The sequence below is a fragment of the Polyodon spathula genome, chromosome 18 (assembly GCF_017654505.1).
Source record: "Polyodon spathula isolate WHYD16114869_AA chromosome 18, ASM1765450v1, whole genome shotgun sequence".
In the NCBI taxonomy this organism is placed as follows: Eukaryota; Metazoa; Chordata; class Actinopteri; order Acipenseriformes; family Polyodontidae; genus Polyodon; species Polyodon spathula.
Genome location: NC_054551.1, coordinates 29,039,992 through 29,065,068, shown reverse-complemented (window position 1 = coordinate 29,065,068; position 25,077 = coordinate 29,039,992). Strand labels below are relative to the sequence as shown.

Genomic DNA, 25,077 nt, shown 5'->3' with positions numbered 1-25,077 from the left:
TGGGAAAACATTTGTGTAAAAAAAAAAAAAAAAAAAAAAAAAAAAAAACTTCATAAAAAGACAATTCTGAAAATATTTAAACCCTGGCTGTTGTCTTTGGTTTAAAATGTCTATTTTTTGCGGTTATGGTACAGAATAAATCAAATCTATCCTCAAAGTCAGAACACCATCCTGTGACAATAATACTAACATCAAAATGCAAAATTGTAATAAAATACAGAACAAAAAGGAGTGGAAAAAATCAGAAAGGGGTATTTATTAACAGCAAAGAACTCAAATATTTTACAAGTTAGCCACAGAAGTATTTTAAACTCCAAGCATTTATTTACAAAATCCAAAAATATTAAGACATACAGGAAAAAATCCTTCATAAATATCAAAATAGATTAAAAAAAATGTAGAATTTTTTTTTTTTTTTTATTGCATAGAAATGTAGTGACACTAGCATTATTCAACAAATGCACAACAGGCTATACATATATATCCCCCTCCCAAAGTGTGATTTTCCGTTAAACATGAACGATGCAGTCAGCTAAAGTATCAGTGAGGGTGGGGGTGGCAATGTTTGGTTTTACAGTCAAGACGTTCTATCTACATTCTTGTTCATTTAAACCAATTAAATCCATCGAGGTCCTAAATTATTAGCCTACAGGGAATGACCCAACAACATCAGAATTGTCTACTCTCTGGCAGATTAAATATTTAGCATTGTGGAGATGTGAACAGCTTGTTCACTTGTCTTACAAAAGAATAATCTTTCAGGGATCTCACTTGTTGGCTGCATTTCCCAGATTTTCACCTGGGTCATGACAGCGCACGTCAGGGTAACTGTCTCTAAGGTGTGATGGAACAGCCTGCAGTTCCATCCGTCCCAAAAGCCACTAAACTAGGAGTCCCCCCATGAAATGGCAACTTTTGTAAATCCGAACCAGGAACAGGACCCCTTTTAAAAAACGCATCCTATGAATATCAAACCCCCTCGCCGTTACAACTGGAAACCCTTCTAGTCTTGGGGTAGTAGCTGTTCAGTAAAACTGTTTATTGCGAAAGCATTTTTTATAAAGAAAACACCAGACAGCACTTTCTGGCTGCAGTATTTTAACATTTATATTGGTCTTTACCAAACGAAGCAATTTAAAAAAAAAGTGATTAGGATTATAAATATATATCCCCCACCTTGCCTATAACTTTTACAAATCACTGTGACCTTGGTAGAGTAGCATAATAATACTGATAATGCTGATAAACAATATACAGTACACAGTGCCGCTCGGCTTGCCTTCTAAATGCCTGGAATTGAGACTCACTGAAAATACAGAGAGCTGTCCAACCCCTTTCTGGTTCAGAAGGCAGAGGCCATTAAATTAGTATATACAGATTTTTTTTTTTTTAGGTGTGATTTCTTGTTTATTACCTGGGCTTTGCCAGACAATGGAAATAGCTTTAAATTAGCACATCATGGTATTAGATATTGCTCTGAAGACATTTGTTGTTTCTTTTTTACCTTCACTTGAACACATCTGCAAGCGCTGTTTTTTTAACTTTTAGGAAGAGCTACAGCTGCACTACAATGAACTTGAGGTCTCTGTTGATGTAGGGAGTTTGTGTGCAGAACTTTAAATCACAAAATCTCAAGGAGGCAAATTTCTCATTCACTGTTTGAAACAAATGTTCAGAAGCTAGAACGCACTTATACTTATCTGTGGGTTCCAAATGACATTTTCACCCTCTGCATTTGTTTTATTTATATTAGAGAGTGTATACACACACTTTACATATACTCATGACGAAAACAATAATTGGTGATTGCTTTAAGATATAAATAACACAGCCATTTATTTAATTTCTTAAAAAACAAAAAAAACACAACATTTTGCACTTACGGTATTGTTGTTCTTTAGTTTTGTTTTTACTTTATAAAAACGTAATATTGCCATTAGCTAAATTTAAATTGTATTGTGTTAATGTACTGTGTTCTTTGTGTGCATTATTAATATTTATCTAAAAGATAAATCTGCTAATGTGTCATTCCACATACGTTACAGCCTTGGTTATTATTATTGACAAAAACCTACAATATCAAACATTGATGTGGACCTTCAAAATCCATGCACTCTCAGGAGTAGTTGAGTTTCAGGTTTGATAACTGCAGATAGCTGTCAAAATGAAAATAGTTGGGTCACTCCTAGCCAGGGCTAGTCTTACTATGTATACTAAGCTGATTATGATGGTCAGTATGTAAAATATTGGACCATGACTCCAAAGTGGATCCCTCACTTATCATTCAGGAACTCATGTACAAACAATACACAACAACTTCTCTGGAACCGCTATAGTGTATATATTAATTATACCAACAATAACATTAAAAAAAAAAAAACCTCTGTCTGCCATCAATTAAACATACAAACTTTGTTACTCTTCCTTAACATTTGGGGTGAAAAAAGTAATATAATTTTTTCCTTCTCCATTTCATTATTTTTTAAATGTCACATTTGGACTGGATGTCTGGAGATCTAGACCCCACGCAGGGGGCTAGTATGATGGGGCCAAATCTTTCCTCCTCAGAGAGAAAAGACTCCCCACAGGAGTCAGGCTCCACAGAGATGCTGAGGCTGAAGGATGGCTTGGCGCTGCCTATAGTTGGAGTCTGTGCACCTAACCCCGTCACTACGGGCTCAGGAATGCTCAGATTGGACACATCCTGCATCTCCTCGTTCTCTGCCTCCATATCCTCACAGACAGAGTTCCTACTCGAAGTGCCATTCTCACCTTGTCCAGAACTCACTGGGGGGCTTAACCTGTCCACAGCAGGGTAGAACTCACAATCATCCTCCCCTGGTTCTTCTGGTCCCCCATGGCTGTCTGAGCAATCCATAGCCTCGCCCCGATCAGCAGACTGAGAAGCAGCCTGGTGGTGATGAGCAGACCAACTCTCACCACCCTCACTATCATCCTTGTCTACCTCCTCCTCAAATTCCTCCGACTTGGACCTGGGACGGAAGGGCGGGATCTCCAGTACAGAATATTTGCCTCCACTGCTTAGCACCTTCTGTCGCACCTCGTTGCCCAGCAACACAGGGTCGCACTTGCAGACAGTGGAGGACAGCCCACCGCCCCAGATTCTAAAGCACTCTTTGGGTAGCAACACAGGAGAGACGGGCAGCGATCGACAGCGCCTGCCTGGAAACAGGGAAGGGTCCTGCCAGTAATCAACCCCCCCCGCACCCACACAGCCCTGTCTGAACTGTTGTTGCGAGGTGATCACACCGCTCTGGGGGGAGTGCAGGTCAAACACCAGCGAGATAACAGACTTGCTGGGCATGTCGAAAAACTTGGTCTTGCCACCCTTGAGGTCCTCCCGGGCATTGAAGGGATTGATCTTGCGGCCACCAGCCCCACCTCGTGCTGGCTGGTAGTAGGGGTCCTGAACGTTGATCTTGCGACTTGACTTCCGAGCGAAAACGTCCGACTGGCTCCGTGAAATCAAGATGTTCCGTCTTGGCCTGGGAGACTTGGGAGGGATCTTGCCGTCCTGAAGTCCCATTGGGTTTGAGCGTTTCACTCCCTGTATCTTATCACCTAGACCTTGGTGAAAAAAGAAAAAAATAAAAGTTAGAAATGTATATATGAGTAAATGTAATTTTCATGGGAATAACAACCACTCTTAGATTGGGCACAGCTTCTTGTTGGTATGAAGGGAAGATAACATGGATGATGAAATCTAAATTCTGAGTACAACCACAAACTTAATGTGCTTTTAGATCTGGACCGTCAACAACTTTGGTTCTAATTGACACATTCATAATGTGGTATAGATAGGAACATAAGCAGGGGAAGGAGGAGACTGACACTTGAGGCCATTTTTCTGCAACAATTTAAAAAAGGACAAACTTTTGGATTCAAATTTAGAGCGATCATATAATACAGCTACTGTATGTATCATATATGAATTTGCTTTGCAATTGATATTACAAGTTTAACCCCATTAAGTCTATTTGAGCTGGATGCCCATGGATGCTGATCTGGATGCACAGTAGCAATGACTTCTGTCAGGCAGGGAGCATTCTGTTATCAATGACAGTGCTATTACTGTTTCTCTTGCTCCAGGCTCTTCCAGCACAGGAGCGATTGCATGCTTACAACAATGCTGGATATAACAGGGAGCTGTATTCTATTCTGAAGCTAGCGAGCCAGATTGACTAGTCCTGCAGTTCAATGCTCCAGACTGGAAAACAAGCTGATCCCCTGGAATTCAGGACACTGACCACATCCATTTTAGTCCCTCTCCTTTGAGATATTAAAGGTTGCAATTCCCCTCCCAACTGGAGACAATATGTTAAACCTCCTTTCTGATTAATTAAAAACATCTGCTGTTGCAATAAACTGGATGATGGATTATCCGCCAAATCATATTATCTGACAATTTCACTCATGGGGAGTACCTTTGGGAATTGTCTTCCTGTCGATGCTCTCCACACTGAGATGCAGCCTCTCTCTCTCCGACTCCTCGGCTCTCAGCCGGTTCAGGATCTCCTCCAGTGTCTTCACCATCTCTGGGAAGGAAGGACGGAGCTTGGGGTCCATCTGAAACAGCGAGACAGATGAACAAATGTTATTGACGGGGTGGTCTAATGGGAAGTGCAGTATCTTGAAGGCCACAAGTAATGGGGACAAATTACTCACATTACAGCAGTTAAAAGCCAGCTGGAGGAAGTCAGGTGGGCAGTCTCCAACCATGTGCTGAAAAGCATGGTAGTCCAAACCAAAATTCTAGCAGGACAGTAAAGAAAAAAAAGATACAAATTTTAATACCAGATTAACTGTACCATTTACAACTGGCCCATCTTGGTAACCTCTTAAGTGATAAAAAAAGGTAGTTCAATGATAAAATTTCTCCCATTCGTGGTTTTAAAAGGACCTGCAAATCCTGCATTACAAGCTGGGGGTAACCCTTACTTAAAACAAAATGAAAAATCACAAGGACTTCCCCGAGATGAAGGAGGCAGACTCTTACCTCTGTGCGTGGGAGATAATCTGGATCAGCCTGTATTCGGGCTATAATCTCACAGAGTATGATACCATAGGAGAAGACATCCGCCTGGAAAAACAGGAAAATGTGCCTTTAACCCCTGCTATATTCAAATCCCCCACCTTGTGAAAATGTATAACTTGTGCCAGAAGTGTCCACTACAACAGAAATGCAATCAGAACAGACAAGGCAATTGGTACAGAGGCTTGGACTGGGGTCTGGGGGATGTCAAGCAGATTCAATATCCCAAAAGGCTCACAATCATTTGTAGTTGGAACAGCAAAACTGAAATCAAAGGGTTTATTTTCTCTGGTAATTAGACAGATATTTCAGATATTAGTCTTCTTTAGCACCAAATCAGTGACTGCTCATTTTTCATACTTGATGGTGATGAAAGAAATGCATTATACTCAAGTCTAGGTCTGGTGCACTGCAGTCTCACCTTCTCATTGTATTGCTCATCTCTGAGGACCTCAGGCGCCATCCAAAACGGGGAGCCGACCACCGACAACTTCTCACTTTCAACACTACAATAGATTAGAAAGAATTGGGGCTAATCCTATGATGGCTGGCATATTACACTGCTTACCAAGTCTTAAGTAAACCCCGCCCCCCATATAATTTTTAAAAAAATTTAATATCCACTTTATTCTTAAAAAAAAAAAAAAAATGGAACATTTCTATGCATGTACATGTCAAGTCTTGGGAGTTTTTTCTAGATTATATTATTATAATCACCTTGTTCCAACCTCATGCTTGAACACTATGTTTCTCAGTACTCAGATGACCAATTACTTTTTCACAAATCTTTCTTTCCAACAGTTTTTTCCCCCTGAAAAATGTTTTTGGGAAATGAGTCCCTTTTTACAAAGTAAAAACACCCACAATTCCTTTTAAAAAATGTATATCACCAAGGAGATCACAGGATGTCAATTTACAACAAGCTGAATTAAAAAAAAATGAAAAACTCCTTTGACCTTCACATCACTCTACCTTAAAACAGATTAACTATGAGTCTGGTTAGAGATTTATAATCTTAATGTAAAGTACTCTCAGGACTAGTATAGCTCTCAACCTTCGTTAAATTAGCAAATTGTAACCTAAAAGGTATAAATCTCCACTTGGGGTCAATCTCTTCTGTTTGACACAATGCTCTATGCATTTGAGGGTGCAAACATTTTACCAAGCTGTTTCCATAACATACTCAGCAGACAATAAATGTAAGGAATTCTCTCACCTGTAATCAGGGATTTTCTCAGCAAGGCCAAAATCTCCCACCACCCCTGTGTAACCGTCTTCCTCACACTTTATCAAACAGTTCTGTGGCGAGATGAACATATACCTTTAAAACCAAGTCTGAGCCTCAGGAGTCTCTTCAATAATGAATCCCTTTGAAATATGACCTAGTCAAAAGGAATACTCAATTTGGGATTGTCCCCAGGAGAGATAGTTCCCTATGCGCACACACACCTTGGATGTCAGGTCTCTGTGGAAGATTCCCTTGGAGTGTAGGTAACTCAGACCCATGGCAATGTCGTGTGCCAGCTTGACTCGAGCTGTCCAGCTCAGGTGCTTGTTGCTGTCAAGAAGTTGCTCCAAATTACCACCATTGATGTACTATAAAAAAAATAAAACAAAAAGCATATACAAAATCATATCAACCAAAGTATCATCAGGCAGATCATTACATCCTTTGACTACTTATTTAGGATAGCCCCAGAAAGGCACAACTCGTTTTCATGGTGGTGGTGGTGGTTTCAGGGTTAGAATGACACCATTAATTACTACTAAAAGGTTGCCCATACATGTGTGCATTCATTTTACCCAACCGAGGTAACACTGCCCTGTCCTTGCCAAGTCTCGGGCACCCCTGAACACTGCTGAGAAATTGGGCTCAACAGACGGAAGAGATGTGATCACATTAATGCAGTTCCTTCTATCCTGTACTGGCTGCAAACTGATGAACAGATTGATTACAAAACCTGATCTGATGAGCGTGCTACCTTACTGAAGTGGTTATGCAGTACACATCTTAGGATCCTTTCTTTAATTTTATTCTTTGGTCGCAATGTGCTGCAAGTGGAGGTGTAAATAAGCAGTTCTTGAACTCTTAATTCACAGATAAAACCCTTGGGCTCAGATTCAAACCCAGGTTTAGGAACACTTGGAAATGCTTTGATTGTTCATCTGTAGTGTTGGCTCGTTATTTTAGAGTCACTGAACTGTGTCAAACAATTGCAATCAGCAGTGACAGTACTGGCACTATCCTCTTTCGCTTCAGAGCCTTTAGCCCCATCTGTCCCTTCCCCTTATACCACAACCAACTAAATTGCATTCCCAGACATACCTAAGACAACAAGAAATGATTCATGATTTTATTTTTGTTGTTACTTTAAGTCTTTCTTAAGTTCGCCAATACATATTGAACTCCATCATCTCTGACTACCAAGACGGAGGGCAGAGTGGGTGCGTGCATTTCATTTTCCTGCACACACAAAACAAACACTCAAGTGGGATTGGAAAAAAAAAAAAGAAAAGAAAGAAAGAAAACACATGAAACTAAGTAGCAACGGCAATCCCATTTACAAGAACACCAATGTATTCTTGAACTATACAAAACTACTGAATTTCCCAAAGGAAATTTCAGACAAACTGATTAAAATGGTACAGTAACGGTTAAGTTAGACTTCCCTTAAACAATATAGCCCTGCATTAACACTACGTACTATTAGGTGTGTTAAAAAAAAACCCACCAAATATACACTCATTTTTCTTTCCTTTTAAATTACTGAAGAACAAGTTCTCCTGGGATATTCAAATTGCAATCATCCTCAGATACATATTGCTTTACACATGAAGTGCCGCAACAGGAGACCCTCCTATAATGCTACATTCACAAGAATACTGCACCCAGCTTTTTGGAGGTTATTAAGAAGATAATGTATATAATTTGACAGTCTATGCATTTTCATTATCAGGGTGGTTAAAAATAACCTGACCACTTCCTTCAGGTAATACAAAGGAAATGCTTAACACTGACTAAATCGAGAGATAGACTATAGCAGCACCCGTAGATGATGGGGTGCTCTGCAAACAATAAATATAAGTGATTATCTGGAACAGGGTTTCACTCTTTGGAACTGAAAGGGTCTCGGCTTCCTTGGTTCCACTGCTCCCCCTGTTCCATGAATACCTTAATCAAAGGCCAGAGAAGGTTAACAGAAGTGTTATTTGCATGGCTCACAGGGGAGAAATGCCTTGATTGACAAGCATTTTAGTTCCCAGCATGATTAACCTTGCCTCAATCTATAATGACACAGCTGGAACAAAGATCAATGGATGATGGACATTTGCCATCAGTCGAACAGCCTGGTTAACCAGTTTGATACTGGGAAGGCTGTTTCAGATACGTTTTTCAGATTCTAGATTAATTTTAAACCAATGTCTTGTACAAAGTAAGCCATGACTTCAGAAATGATTGTTTTTGAAAGCCTACTACCGATACTGCAAGTATGAGGAATCAGCCAGAAACACACAATTAAAAAAACAAATTAAGTTTTACCACTCCTTTGCTTTTTTATTTTAAAAGAATGTAAATCTCTCAAATTGAAAAGATGCTAAACTCTCCCAATAGTTTTTAAATATAGAAGTGTATTACTATATAAATTACATTTCTAGTTGTTGCATTTGTTATTGGCAAGGATATCCTTGTGGCTGGCACATACACACACACACACACACACACAAATTCTTTGTCATGCTGATGTTGCAATAGTTTCATGATTATAAAATACAATGTTGCTGAAAGTACAAAATAATAAATACATAAAAAAGGGTCTTTCCAGAAATATGTAAAACCACAATAGCTACTCTGCACTGTGTTGTGCTGATAAGAGCAATGTCACTCAAATGAATCAGGAGATTCAGAGAATATTTTGAGAAAGTGGGGTGATCCAAACTATCTATCCCATCTGAGCTGTTGAAATATGTGAAAAAATGTTCACTCCACATTATTTATTTATTTTTTATTGCTCTTGTTGAAGATGTTTAAAACTAGACACCATATACTGTAGCACTGAAGCAAGAACAGTTGAACTGTTGTATTGTGCAGCACACAATATGTTACAAGCAGATAAGTTAAAAATTACAACTGGTTCAGGTCATAATGTTCTTTAAAAAGTTTACTGCATACTGTCATTTTATTACAACAATACATTAAAAAAGCAGAACAGAAAGCCTTTCTTCATAACGGCAAGGAGTTGCCCAATTCCCCATGTGATTTATTAAATATAAAATAAAGGAAAAGCTTTTATTAGATCTAACAATCACAATCAGCAATAACCTTGTTTAACCCCCCCCCCCCCCCCCCCACAAAAAACAGGTCACCCAATTGTTTGTGCCAAGGACATTTTTCACCTGCCGATCTTTACTCCCTCCCTCTGGGAGGGGTGACAGGAAACGCTGACTCCATACAGGCATACTGTAGTTTTCCCCATAAACAGTTCCTCACAGCAGGGTCTATACAGTGTGGAGCCACAGTGCACTGGGTATGAATAGAGTCTGTCCCCACTGTGTTTTTAATGACCTCACCCACTTAAAAATAGAAACACTAAAAGATCCTTAGTTCTATACAAAATAAACATTCCCGCAAATACAATCCCTGTGGCTCCGGATAATAAGTCCTGCGACCAAGACAAACTTGGGCTTTTCACAGAGATTAACAAGAACAGACAATTAAAAATCAACACAAGACTCATCTTAAAAGTATTTCTGTTAACAGAATCAAGTCAGAAAGAAGTCTGGAAGTGTTTCAGGGTACAATCAGGTGTGTTTCATGAGGTTAGATCCAAAAAAACAAACATGAAACAACACTTAGGAGAGATAACCCTTTCCATGCTTTAAATGGGTTTGGGTTTATTTATTTATTTTAGATTATTTTCCAGGAACCCCCCACCAAGAATTTTCCAAGCCACTTGTGGGGAAAAAAAATAATCAGCAACAGTAGTTCCACCCATTTACGTTAAACATGAACCCTAATACCAGAATTACTGTGTATCTACAAATGAAAGAACCATTTAAAAAACGTGTTTTATTATTCCAACTGAAGCTATTTTTTTTTCTTAAATTGATTATTAAAATCATTATCACATTAGAAATATTATATATGTTATATTACAATATAACATTAATTTTTGGAAAACGCTAGGCAGTATTCAGAAAAAAATAGAAATTTAAATTAACGACACCTTTAACTTCAGGGTAGTACTAATTAAAACGAACAAAAACAATTCCTCAGAACTCCTCAGGAGTAAAGACGCCTGGAGCCTGATCTATTAATAAAGCTACCACACAAAACCACTGCACAGACATACAGACTATATATTCTGCAAACATGTTTATGTAAAGCAAAACTCAACACACAACTAGCAACGGATTACCAGTGTTGCAACCAAACAAAACACCCTCGTTCCAGTTAACAAAACTGGTAGCATTTCACTAAACTGACCCCTTAAAATAAACCCAAACTTTGCAGCTTCAAAGAAGTCCTTAGCGGAAAGTGAATTAAGGACATGCGTAGTACACTTTTTTGGATCCTAATGGAACCGTACACATGGACAGTCAGACTACAATACAAAGTGAACAAGACAACTTTCAATTTTCACCAAAACACAGAAACTTGTCCAAAGTATTGTTGGGATAATGAGGACCCTCCATATGTGTATGCATGCAAACCTTTTTTTTGCTTTTTTAGCGAACATCTAATTGATCATTTTAAACACCTAAAAAAATTCAGTAATCTCTTCATAAAATTTCAATTCCACAGGAAATCTGTTTTTAGATTACATCACGTCACACTGTAGATGTTCCCCGTTTTAATCCCACAAAAGGAACTGCGTGTTAGTCAAGTTTCCGGTTCTTAAGTATCTGCAGTATAGGCTTGCTTGAGAGTTACTTCTGCGAGTCCTGCATAATGTCCTGCAAACTGCAGCCTGTTCTACAGGGGAATTGCCTTATTTCTATTACTTCAAGATGAGACCAATGCGTCCAAGTGTCATAAAACAAGATGCATACTGCAGACTGCAGGAAATAAAACTGGTGTCTAAACTTGTGTGCAATTACCAATGAGTCAATCCAACACATACCTATGTGGTTATTTTTTGTAGATAGTGGGCCGAAAGGTGGGAGTACACTGTGGAAATTTACATTTTACACCAGGTCACTGACATGACAAGATTGTAAACCATTTATGTCAAAGCCAAAAGGAGAGGCAATACAGTGCCCACACAGTATTATGGGATTGTTGGGAGGAAAATGCATGTGGAGTACTCAGCTTTCCTAACATGATCAAGCTACAGTTTCATTATTGTAGCAATCGAAATAATTAAAAATACAATCAACATTTTCAAGACAAAAGCGCGGTAAGGGTGTTTGTTAGAGATGTTAGTACATGAAGCAAGTAGTTTTATTGATCTTAATGGCAGCACTATTTCGAGATCTTGAAGACAGAAAAGACAGTTAAGATTAAAACTTCTCTATTAATTAAAAAGAAAACAAAAACACCTGGAGCCCATTCCTACAGGATAACCCTCACTGTGGGTCATGTGAATTCAACAGTATGTCTTCTGTCATCAATTTCAAAGACTGCACTTAAACAAGTGAACTTTAATTACACTGCATATAAATCACCAACACCCATCCCTACACTATTTATAAAGACACTTAATGACACTCTCCCTTGGCACAGCTGTTTGACAGACATGAAGCTCTAGCATTCCTTTAACAAATGCAACTTTTTCATCTGGACAAACTGCACAAAGGAGACCCTGACATCTACAATGACAAATGTATACATAAACTAAAAACACACAAAAACAAACAATTACTAAGCAACTTTATTGGAGAACACTGTGTTTTATTGTACACCATACCCATAAAAGAGAAATCTACTCACAGGGTTTGTCAAGCAGTCAGTATTACACCTTGACTAGGAGGAGGACCCAGATTTTACAGGCCAAAACTCGCAAAGCTGAGTATAGCCAAGGCAGTGACTGAACACAAGAGCTTTGCATCATAGTTCAGTGCTCAAGCCTTTGAGCTTCTTACTCAGCTGCATGCAGGGATACCAAGCTTAATTGAAAAACACACTCCTACAGCATTGAATGCCAGAGGCAGGTTTATTTTTAATCAACAACACAACCTCTCGTTAGAGATACTGTTGGGAGTCCAAAACAGCAAACAAATGGAAAAGTGCGGCCGCAGATGTGCGGCTCTCCCCAGAGACAGTTAATTATTGATCTGAGATGTACACTTTGATTAGCTCAACCGTCATATAGCAAGCGAACTGCAACCTAGATTAAATGCAGACAGAGCCACTTTAGCTTAGGAAATGAAAACCAGAGGCTACCATTGGTTAAGGGTTAAACAATTTACTCTATAGTGTTTGGGGGGGGGGGTGTCTGACCAATCACACTTATGTAACTAACAGGAGAACAAAATAGGCATTATACCATTTTATATAGCAATGGATCTCCCCATTTGATAAAACACTCCACTATACAATACATCTTCTTTCTACTTTTTGAAGAAATTAAAAAACACACTGTATATACAGACCTTTACATCCTATCTTGACTTGCCTTGACAAGCTGTTTGGACCATGTGCACAATAGTGGCAATGCCACATTTCAATTTCTGTAATGAATCGCTTACCTCAGTTAGTGCATGGAGCTGGCCTTCGTGCACACAAACGCCCATAAACCTAGATAAACAGATACAAGAAGTATTTGGATTAGAGTAGCATGTACTAAGTCTGTTAGTAACACAATGACTTTAAACTGCCTGTGAATTATGGGGTGAATATAAAGGAGTGCTAACCAATGTTTTAAAAATCAAACTTTATTAACATTGTTTCAAATACGCCTGCCAGGCCCAGGAGACCATTTTATAGGGCCCTTACAGTTAACAGATTATTAATTCTGCCATGACATTACCTAGTTCTCAAATTATCTTTTGCTATGATAAGCATAAGGCAAGTCTAAAGTACCTTTTTCAAAAGTGGACGACGGATCAAAGAGCACTCATTATTTTGCATGGTTAATTGTATGTTAACATGCTTTTTGAAGCAAATATTTCTGAGCTATGCATTATGAACCCTAATAAAACAAATATACTGCCAAATGGTTTAGTGGATTTTGTGGCCCTCTACTACCTCAAAAGCTGCCCATTACTGGAATATGCTATCAAACCCTGGAACTCCACTACTATAGTACACCTTTTAAACAATGAGCCAATGAATTACCATTATTAAATCAGCACTAATACTGCAAATCAATCATACGTTCCACTGAAAAGGAAAAGCACTGAAAGCAGCATTACCTCCTTTCAATAAGTGAAGTGTTTAGAGGCTATTGATCGTTTTTCAAGAAAGCATTTATTGCTTCTGCCTACTCAATTTTTTCTTAAACCCTGTACATTGTACAGTTATGAATAGATAGATACAGTAATTAATCATTATCGTTTAGTTAGTCCAATAAAAAGGTACCACATCTCCTCTTTGTCTATCATCTCTGGACTGATACGGCTATCATTTCACCTATCATGAACTGATAAATTAAATGTTCTCTTTATTGATGAATTTCACTTTTGACCTTTGCCACTGCATATTTCCATGTGGAAGGTGACAATCGTGGATCCAAAGCAGAAAGCAGTCCATATTATGTAAAACAAGCACAGGATCTACTGCAGGCCATCATTTAAAAGTCATATGTCATGCTCAACTGCATTGCAACAATCACAACAATGATCAGACAATAATATTAAAATAGCAAGCTTTGTTTCTGAATGCAATTTAACTTCATAAGACAGCATGTGATGCTTGCATTTGTCGTTTATAAAGACTTGCCGATTTACAGTATTTTAAGATGAGTTTCTTCACTGCCATACTGTAGATGCACAGCCCATGTATTTTAGGTCATTAAGAACTACCTTTGGCCTCTTGACCAGATGCAGTCTTGCCAAAACACTGGGATCTCTGAAGAAGTTATTAATTTTCACATACTTTTTTACAGCACAACTTCACATTAAAAAGTAACCATTTTAGATAAATATACTACTGGGGATCTAATTTGGACAATCACCAAATAAAGTGTAATGAAGACAAGGTTTTGCCTTAACAGAAAAGCATGACAGACTGCAACTGAATCTGGGAAGGCTGTTGACCTGACTACAGTGCTACGACCAGTAGCAGCAAGTCATTGTGAAAGAAAAAACAAACAAACAAAAAAACCACGCTGACCACCTGATTTGACCATTTAGTCAGTTATGCTGTGGAAGTTTATTCTGGTGCTCGAAGAAAGATAGTTTTTCCTGTATGAATATTCATTCAAAATTCAAATGAATTAAATTCAAAACACTTTCATTTTGGACTTGCGTGTTTGCTGCAGCACTAGTTAATTCTTTGCATATATTAGACAATAAAACACATACAGACAGACAGACACAGACATACATACATACACTTTCATCCTTTCAGTTATCTTAGTCTGTAACATGCTGTAAATCCAGTACACTGGTATCATGAATTTGAAGCTGTGGCATACTGGAAGCCTTGTAAAAATACAATTTACAGTCTGCTAGAAGAATGATTGTGGGCCCCATGCATTTTACCCATAAACCTGCCATCAACAATGGGCTGTTTGTAATATGAACAAACTACTCTTACCTAAACACATAATCAAACCTCCACACACACACATTGCTTGATTTACTCAAATCTAAAATACAAAAACAGAGATGAAGTTACTCAAGCCCATTGGTGTCGTTGCATTCGGTATGCACTTTTGGGCTTTTGTACTCCTGACGCGAGTACCAACTTGTCTCTCTATATACAGTAAGAGAATTTGGGTTTCACACAGATGCCAAACGTTTCTGCTCATGATCTCAGATGTTGCCACCTCTCAGAAAGCAGGTTACAGTACTGCAGAAAGCATGAGGAAGAAGTTACAGCTTGAAACTACTGTGCAGTATGTGATCATCCCATCTGTGTTGTATATTTTCTGATAAGTTATCAGTTTTGAGAAACAGCAGAGGTTCTTAGCAGATGCCTTGTAACAGCTGGCCCTGGCCTTGTAAGCATACTGCAGCAATGAGGTGCTACCTGAGGATGTTGGGGTGCGACAGCCTGTTCATGAGCTGCACCTCCCTCAACATGTTAGCTCTGTTGCTGCTCATCTTGTTCATCTTTAGGGCCATCACCTGGTCAGAGGTCCGGTGTCGCACCTGTAATACAGACAATACAGAGAGTTAGCATGGGAACCGCTTGAGCTAGATTTACTAAACTTTGGCTATAGTGCAAAATATATGCCACTTCTTTTTCAAAGAGGAAAAACATAAGCCCTTTCAAAAATCTTACAGTGTATGCACCAACAATAAGGGGGCTGGAAATTGTTATAGACGTTGGGCACTACAGTAATATCCAACCGGGAGCCAGACAAAACACTGAAGCTATCTGATGGGTTCAGCTATTCCAACACACAAGTTAACAGTCACAACTGTTGTGCAGTAAGACTGCAATTGTGGCCTTGCCTGGTCTACTTTCAGAATGTTTTTATTAACTTCTAGCAGAGAACACAAACTCCACCACATCTTTTTAAGCTGCCGCACTTCAAACTCTTAAGCATCCAATTCAAAACATGCAGGCTTAAATATTAATTCAAATAGGACAGGTCGTAAGGATTTAGGGTCCTCCCTAAAGAGGAAAGAATCACAATACTGACATAAGGGGAACTACTTATTCAGAAAATGCTGCACGAGCCCCACAGTCAAACACAGAGTGGCAAAAAAGGTGGATTTCAACAGTTATGGGAGTAACACATTTTTGTGGCACAGGAATTTTACAGACTTTTAATGAAGGACTGACAATCAACTAGTGGTGATGCCAAGATATACAACACAGCAGTATGCACATCCCACCATTTCATAGCATCTTGTACATTTACTTCTTGTTTCTAGCTGCTGTCACAAGTGTTTTTATACTGCATTCTAGAAGCAGCATATTAGAACAAGTACTCTATTATAGTATTTTTAGCTGAACTTTGTATTGCATGAACTTCATGATGGAAAGTTGTAATAAAAACCTAAAACATTCATGCACTCTAACCCTTTAACTGCCCTGGATCAATGCTCAATTGTTGGAGCTAGCATACTTTTACTAGCCTCCCTAAAATACAAAGAACATTAGTTACATTAGTTCTGAAAAACACACCGACCATAAGACAGCTCAATTATTTTAAAAAATAGATTAATTTAATAATTTCATTTAAAAAAAAAAGGTTTGACCCAGAATTTCATGTACAGTGAAACTGAAAAACAGTCATATTCTCCATTAAACAAAGGGTCAGATGGTTCATAAATATTTAGTTTTAAATTCGAGATGCTATCACTCAGTTTGCTAAAACTTGGCATTTAAAAAAAAAAAAAATAGCAGCATGCTTGCTTAAAGACTCTTGGCATGCTCTTTCAAAAAAAAAAAAAAAAAAAAAAAAAAAAAAAAAGATAAATTATGATCAGTGTGTTAAAACTTGCACCCCCCCCCAAAAAACCGAAAGAAAACAAAAAATATATAGAACACTGCCAGAGACCTCACCTGTAAACAGACAAATAAAATAATAATACAAAACCCCCAAATTGAACCAAATGTGTCCAAAATAATTTCTTAAAAAGTAGATTATTGTATCGATAAAAAATATTTAAAACTTGTTGGGGTGTTTTCACTGTTATTTCTCAAATAAAAACTTCAGGAGAACCCACAGTTCCAGAGGCTTCACACTGCTGTCATTCATACCATCATGGACAACCACACAAGCACATCCTAACGGAGAAGTACTTTGAATCGGTGGCAATCGTTTTTAAATTAAGAGAAAATAACGTAAACAAATGTGCTCACACTGCTATAAATGGGTTTATTGCAACAACGCGACAAACCAGAGGAAGAGCTCACTTTAAAACATACAAAAATCTTTTGCTATCTGAGCCTCTGGGTTAACTTCCTTCAGCAGCTAACATACCTAAAAAACGGACCAAACCAAAAATAAGCTTTACTGTTAGTTATAATTAAAAGGATTTTAAGAGAGAGACCAGCATTTTTTTCTTTTTCTGGTAATTTGTAACAATTGTAAATGTTGTAACGTCATCATTAATAACCAAACGGAGAACACTCCGAATCACGGGACAGGTGTCACAGCTCAGTGCTCACCCCCCGCTAATTCTCACCCCGTGAATTTCTGACTTGGCTAATTCCCGTGGAGAGACAGCCTAGGGGTAGTAGGGTGTGACACGGACGTTCAATTTCGGGGAGTTTGTCTTCGGGATGTAAATAAATAAATGAGCCTGACAATAGTAAGAATTCATATAAATCCGTTTACATATTTTAAAACACAACAACTGTGTTTTACTCTTCATTTAATGCTGGTTTACTACGGTAATATAGTTAGTTCACGAGAAATAATTAAAAAAAAAAAAAAACTAATGCACTCTTTATTTCCTGCGTGTACCTTGTGGCATAACTTAGCAAGTGTTGATTAAAGTTCTCTCTCATATAAAACACTCACAAGAACACAACACAATATACAGGATCAGCTACATTAGCAATTATAGCTCAATAATGACTTCAGAGGTCCTTGCTGCTACAAAAGGAAAAGTGAGGTTGCTCTAGGTTGTCAAAATGTTCTCCTTGACTCCACTCCCCACAGGCTAACCCCCCCCCCCCCCCCCCCCCCACAGGCTAACCCCCCCCCCCCCCCCCCCCCCCCCCCAGGAATTATTTCTGGAGTCACCCCTGGAGTCACCCCTGAGTGAGACAGACCCATGCTTGTGATGTGTGTCGAAAGCAGGTTTTAGTCATATTTGAATAAAAGTATGTAATGGCCCATGACAGTGGCAAAGTAACTTAGCAACAGGGATTTGTTTTCAAGGAAGACCAATTGCTGAAGGCTAGTAAACTTGACAAAGGGTCACACAATTCCCAGCCATTGCACCCAACCTAACCCCAAGGTGTTATCCCTAATAGGAATGTATGCAGTTAATGATTAAACATATTATTATACCAAATTAGTTTAGTTCCTATCACCAGCAGTGTTTACTTAACACTAAGGTAACTTGCAATAACACATTCTTCACTACGGCTTTCATGCTGGTTTACAAGGATATACATATAGTTTAATGCAGCATGTGTGAACGTGTTTTGCATACATTTCCCTCAACTTTCTATTGTTTTCAGAGACTATAGACTGGAAAGGCCATAGCTCCAATAGCGTTCTGCTCACAGGTATGCAGGATTGTATTACCTCACTACCCATAATGATCACACCGGATCCCATCTCAAACAACATTTCATACTCCACAATACAAGTTTACCAAGATCAGGCAGACACCATTCTGGATGAAATTCTTTACCTTACACAAATGTAAAAATGGCATAGAATTGTTATTCATTTATTTTATAAACTACAGCACAATTTAAAGAACAAGCACTTGCCTTGTAAACTTCGGAGAAGAAGCCTGTGCCGATTCTCTCGCAGATGAAGTCGTCGAGGCGTGTGAGGCGGGAGAAGGCGTTGATGAGGGCTCGATAGGATGAGGAGTAGAACTGGCCCACCTGGGGTGCACCCGCCTCCCCCGCTCCCCCTCCCTCTCCCTCATGATCCTCAAACCGATCTTGCCGGGACGGGAACCCCGCTATCGAATTCCGCTTGTTCCGATCCATCACACCTCCCCCCACCCCACCTCAACAGGATAGCAGTAGTACTACTTAAAAAATAAATAAGATGAAAATGTTGTTTCACATTTTTTGGCATCCGTATGGAACTCCAATCTCTTGAGCACAAATCTAAAAAGACAAAAAATAAATAAATAAATAAATAAAGCGTACAATACTAAATTAGAAATTGCATAACAGGATAGTAAGATCTGATTATTATTAAGTATATGCCTATAATCTCATTTTAGATGAGTACTGTTTTAACAAAGGGTTGGAGTGTCCTTGATTGGTTTAACCTGGGGAGAAAGACTCCCTTTTAGAAAACAGATGACAGGTATACAAGACTGTAATTATAAAACCTTTAGGCAAATCCACCCCAGTCCGAAGACAACAACAGTTTGCCAACTAACTCTTAACCTACTTCAGTCAAAAAGCTGTACTGCCGTGGTGCACAGTGAGGGCCATTCTAGCCATGATACTGTATTTCTTACACCCATACACTTAATTATTTCACCTCTATTCAGGTATTAAAATCAACGAATTGGTAACCTGTGAAACCTGATGTGGAATAGCCCTTTAGGACTAGAGTTGTGTACCCTGCCTTATTGTATTAAATATAACTGCAATAGCCACAGAGGGTGTCTGTGTCCACAGGAGTCAATCCAGGAAACAACTTCACCCTACAGTACAATACAAATATTGCTGGGCAAAATATACATCACCAATACTTCCCCACCTTTAACTGTACCTCTAGTTATAGAATAAAGCTTTTATCAGTGAAAGACTAGCCCAGGCGTGGCCAACCCTGGTCCTGGAGAGCCTCACGGTGTCCTGCTTTTTGTTTTACCCCAGCCTCATAATAATGTAATTAACTTAATAACTGGGCTTAATTGGTCAGAAGAACTGTTTGTTCCAGGTATTTATCGATTGATGATTTACAGCTACCTACAAAACCTATAGGATTGAGGCTCTCCAGGAACATGGGTTGGCCACTCCTGAACTAGCCCTTTATTTTTTTACTTGGAAAGCAAAACATGTATTTTTTCCTCCTGCAGTTGTCTCGCCAGTTGCTGTGGTATTGTGGTCTTTGTTAGGACTCAAGTATGCCAAGGCTGGAGACAGCTGAGCTTTTACATGTGGACAGAAAGATCCAGTCATCTCTATACAGCAACTCAGCTTACTGCCAAATTCATTTTATACAGAGTAGTACACAGTAAAACTACTGAAACTAAGAATAGCATTAATACAAACAAAACAGGTCGATGGAAGAGGCTTGACAACATTTGAATTTTTGGTTCTTTACATCAACTAGTCTAAAATTGGCTGGAGGTGTAAATGATCTATTACTGTAGACCAGGGGTGGGCAATTCCGGTCCTGGAAGGCCAGTGTCCCTCCTGCTTTTTGTTCCAACTGTACCCAAAATTACTTAATTGGACCAATTAAGTGCTTATTAGAAGCTTAATTGGTCAGTCGGAACGAACACCAGGAGGGACATTGGCCCTCTAGGACTGGAATTGCCCACCCCTTCTGTAGACTGACTTTAGCTTGACTTGAAAGAAAAAAAAAAAAACACATCTATTTTTAAATGTTAATTTTGTCAGGGGTACTGTATTACAAACAATCCTTAAGAAGAATACTTTGTTACATTATTGATGAACTAAAGTGAATATTAGACTAATCATACCATCTTTTATTTGGTGGCTGTAATGTAAATGAATATGCCTGTCTTTTCAAAAAGATCAGCCACCGTGACCTAAGGGTTTGTTTTCCCATGAAGCAAATCTGTTTATAATCTTGAACACAGCCCTTAACTTAACACACTTTAATCTTCTACAGTACCTTCTGCACAGTTGGGCTATCAAGCTCATTTTATTATAAGCTTCAGTTCACTCTGTGGATTGCTATATCGTTCTTTTCACAAAGTCCTGTTTATATACAGTAGCACCGTATTTGGGTTACGGAGTCTGGACTTTGTATTCCTTTTACAAATGTACTGTTCAATAGTTAAGAAAGTACACACTATTTATGCACAGCACCACTGTTTCTAATAAATGAATGATCACCTGAATTGACAATAAATGTCAGGACTTGCCATGCGCTAAAATAAGTACCTTCATTCTGATGCAAAGATACTCGGAACACACGTTTGTTTGTTAGCTGCTCCTTGTGCAATTGTGCTTTTCAGGAACTACGGGTATTGTACACTGTGGGGGTGTACACAAGCAAAAAGGAAGATCTTTCTCACAATCTATGCTAGGTAAGAGAAGATTGGATACATATTCCCTACAGAAACAATGCCAGTTTGATTGCTCCCTCCTGTACAGTACCAATGGCAGACTGCCAATCTAGTGAACAAAAAATGTTTATAAAAGAAACAATGAAGACAAAAACATCTACTGACTACTAAGACTACATAGAAAATGAATCTGGAAAGAACTTTACCATTCTCATTTTTAGCTTTTGAAACACCTTATGTTTTATTATTTGGGGACTGTATTTCGTCCAATTAAATAGTAAATCTCAGAATAAACAAGGGTGGCGTTTGTTTCCTTCCAGTACAAGGCTTAGCAACAATCTTATCAATACAATAAATGGTCTGTTGACATTAGCTGTCCTTCTCAAAGAGTTTTGTATGATTCTGGCTGAACAAATAAGTAGTTATCACACTTAATTACAGGCCAAAGGTTAAAAGGTTATGCATGGTCATTGTTTCTTTTTTTGGGTCGAAAAAGTCCCTTGGGACAACAATGTCAATATCTTTTAGAATTCTGAATGCTTGAAACACATCACCGCGTAGTCTTCATTGTTAAAGACTGAATAGATCCAATTATTTCAGCCTGTCTGCATAAAGCCATGCCTTTTAAACCAGGAATAATTCTGATCGCTCTTCTTTGCACTCTTTCTAGAGCAACAATAGCATTTTTGTAGGGAGGTGACCAGAACTGAACACAATATTCTAGAAGAGGTCTTACTAGTCCATTGTAAAGTTTTAACATTACTTTCCTTCATTTAAACTCAACTTTGCTGCAGTGTTTGCCACTCCTCCTACTTTTGTGTTGTCTGCAAATTTAACAAGTTTGCTTACTATACCAGAATCTAAGTTATTAATGTAGATTAGGAAGAGTAGAGGACCTAATACTCATCCCTGTGGTACTCCACTGGTTACCTCACTCCATTGAGGTTTCTCCTCTAATCAGTACTTTCTGTTTTCTACATGTTAACCACTCCCTAATCCATGTGCGTGCATTTCCTTGAATCGCTACTGCATTCAGTACTGAAGTCTTCAAAAATGCTATTTAATAAAGTGGTAACCTACATTTAGCTTGGAATGTGTTGAGTTTAGGCTGAACTCCAGACTGAGGACTGTGCCTTCAGGGAAGAGAAATCTAAATGTACTACAGTAAACAAATATTGAATTATTTCTAGGAATATGAAACAGAAGATACAGGCATACTTCACAGCAAAACAAATTATTGAAACTGCCACTCCAAATTGATCTGGTTCCTTTAACAACTGTTATAGGGACATTCTATCCTTCACATTCTGCAGTGCCCTGTAGGCCTAATTCCAGAGGGATTTACTGGGACAGAGCATTCAATGCAAGTGAGCACACATGTTCACTGTATTTGTACACGGGAAACATGCAGAAACACACAATCTAAGTCAAACATTGCATGTCAAGTGCGATGTGATACTGAAAAAAAAACAAAAAAAAACTGTAAGACAAAACACACTCCCCCACAAGGTCAGCTGGGGAACTTAACATGCTACTTCATTTGTTTCCTTCTAAGCCACTACACTCCTAAGACAAGGAGATAAAATTCAGAAACAGTTTACCCAACAACAAATGTTTAAAAAAAACATTTCCGTCAGTGCAGCACCTATATGTATTTGCAGGATATTTTTAAACAGTTGAATCATGTACTTCAAGATAAATTAAGTAGAAATGCCTTAAATAAGGTCCCCTCGCCCTAATAATTGTAGATTCATTGATAGGAGGCCAACTGTGTTTCACTTTAAATGTAAGTTAATGCTGCTGAGTGGAGATAAAAAATCTCCACATTCCAATAGCACAAGGACTTCCTGGTTCCACTGCAAGGTACTTTGATGCAGCAGATGCCAGGTTTATTCTGTAATGTACTTTAAATAGTTTCCAACTCACATCACTTTATTATGCAAACTACATAATCTTCCTGAAACATTGACAAACGCACAGTAACCAGAACTGTGTCTAACATTGCCACGCTGCAGTGAACAGTTCCCTATGGAAGAGGTGTGGTACCCAAACGGTATTGAACTGTTGATTCTTTGAATCACTTATCAATATATTCCCTTATACGAACCACATCAGAGAATTTCTGTAACAGTATTTTAATTAGAAGTTCAGTAATGCCTAAAGGAGTAGAGCAGGGTTTTTTTTTTATTAACAAGTTTAAATAACTTTTCTACAAATCTTATAATGGTATATAATTAGATAAATAATACTGTACTGTAATTACATCTGACAGGTCAATGTAAACAGTTAAACCATCTACAGCTGGTAGACATACTGTGTGGTACACTGGACACTTCGAAACCTTGGTCGTACATTAATGTAAGTTACAATACTTAGTATATTACATACATTAGCATTTGTGGATGTAAACAGTACAATAAGACTGCGACGTTGTCTGTCCCATAACAGATATTGTGGACAAAAGGCCATAAGGAGTACTATTTGCAGTACGCTATCGCTTGCAGACATGAATCGAAAACTTAATTCTGGGCAGTTACTAACTGAGTTAGTTGGTAGCTTTCAAGTTTCTACAGTTGGATGTAATGAAAAAAAAAAAAAAAAAAAAAAAAAAAAAACTTTAATAATACATGTTTGCAAAGTAATATAATTCTTACGTCATTGCAATCTATAAATTATTGTTCTGCATTCAAACACATCAGATTACGACAATACGAAATAAAACTCAATACAGTAGTTATTCTGATAGACTACAGGCAGCAGTAGTTACTTTTTTTTTTTTAAATCAATTAATAACACTTAATTATTGCTAAACAAAACAAGCATTCGTGATTTCGAAGACTACCGACAAGAACGCCAATGTTAATATTATTTGTGTTAGAAAAGAAAACACCAACATAACTATCATGTTTGTTTACATTAATGTAACTTACAGTTAAAAAAAAAAAAGTTATAATATGCTTAAATCTTAGTTGATTGATTAAATAGGAACACATACAACATTAATCAAATGTGTCATTTTAAAAAAAAAAAACAGATAAAACAATAACTTGCAAAAAACAAAATTTAAAATAAAAAAAGAACAACTTACCTGGTCGTGACTCAAGCCGATGCAGTCATTATCAGGCCTGGGACCTTGGGCCTTAATAAGCTTCTCATTTCAGCCACTGTGATGTAAACACAACTAAAAACGTAAACGCAAAGCCGTCCTGTTGTCTTGAATCTTGAAAACCCGACAGACCCCACAAGGTAGAAATGGCTAAGGGGCTAGTTGTTCATTTATTTTCAAGTCTACAGCAAGACATGCCAAAATGGTAGTAAAAAATATATAAAATAAAATAATGCAATATATATAATTTTGCGATCAAAGAAAAAGCTGCGTAAAAACGGTCTATAGTTTATATATTTTTGTTTCACCATCCATTATTTATTTACTCCACGTTAAACCACGAAGAATAGGCAATATTATGCAAACTGTTATCAGCAGGTCCTGTCTTCTTCCTGCGCACAGTAAAAACTCCCCCTACGTACGCTTGACTTTAGTTCATCGTAGTCACAACCCAGTTTTTTGTATATGCTTAATTGACCGTTTTTTAAATTTCACCTCCCCTTTTTCTCAGCCTGTCTGATAAAACGTTTCAAATACTACTGCTTGTCGTTGGAGTCCAGTATTCGTTTCTCCCCACAAACAGAACTCGAAACCTGATCCCTGAGTTTTTTTTTTTTTTTTTGATTGACAACAATAAGAGCCACACAGACAAAATAAAAGTGTGAGACCGACACCAACCTTCACCATTTTTTGCCGAATGAAATAAGGAGGGCGTGTAACATAGATAGGGCGTGTAAATTAGATGAAAATGAAACAACAATAATAATAATAATAATAATAATAATAATAATAAAGCACAGTCCTTTCATGTGATCGATGTCCACTCTAACGAATCCACAGCAAGGCAGCTGTGTTCTGGCCAACTAGTACGTTGCATTTGATGATGTATGGTACCGTATAACCACGCAAACAGGCGCATGTTTTATTTGGGCATGCACTTTTTTTT

The 25,077-nt window shown here is 38.1% G+C and overlaps 1 protein-coding gene across 1 annotated transcript; it reads right to left on the bottom strand.

Moving 5' to 3' along the window:
* Window positions 1-350: 350 nt before the first annotated feature.
* Window positions 351-24,833, bottom strand: LOC121330445 (dual specificity testis-specific protein kinase 2-like). Its single transcript, XM_041276961.1, has 11 exons — window positions 24,114-24,833; window positions 18,567-18,917; window positions 15,189-15,310; window positions 12,743-12,791; window positions 6,503-6,649; window positions 6,270-6,352; window positions 5,475-5,559; window positions 5,018-5,101; window positions 4,687-4,773; window positions 4,446-4,587; window positions 351-3,588 (listed from the first exon to the last, which is right to left on the bottom strand). The coding sequence occupies exons 2-11, from the start codon at window positions 18,792-18,794 to the stop codon at window positions 2,483-2,485; spliced, it is 2,133 nt and encodes a 710-aa protein (XP_041132895.1). The 5' UTR covers window positions 18,795-18,917; window positions 24,114-24,833; the 3' UTR covers window positions 351-2,482.
* Between the last annotated feature and the right edge of the window lie 244 nt (window positions 24,834-25,077).

What these genes read in the sequence shown, in the direction of transcription:
- LOC121330445 (XM_041276961.1), bottom strand. Translation starts at nt 18,794, where the DNA reads ATGGATCGGAACAAGCGGAATTCGATAGCGGGGTTCCCGTCCCGGCAA. An exon ending in ATGAGCAATACAATGAGAAG is followed by an intron (nt 5,102 to 5,474) that starts GTGAGACTGCAG and finishes CTGTTTTTCCAG; the next exon opens with GCGGATGTCTTCTCCTATGG. An exon ending in TGGCTTTTAACTGCTGTAAT is followed by an intron (nt 4,588 to 4,686) that starts GTGAGTAATTTG and finishes TCGCTGTTTCAG; the next exon opens with ATGGACCCCAAGCTCCGTCC.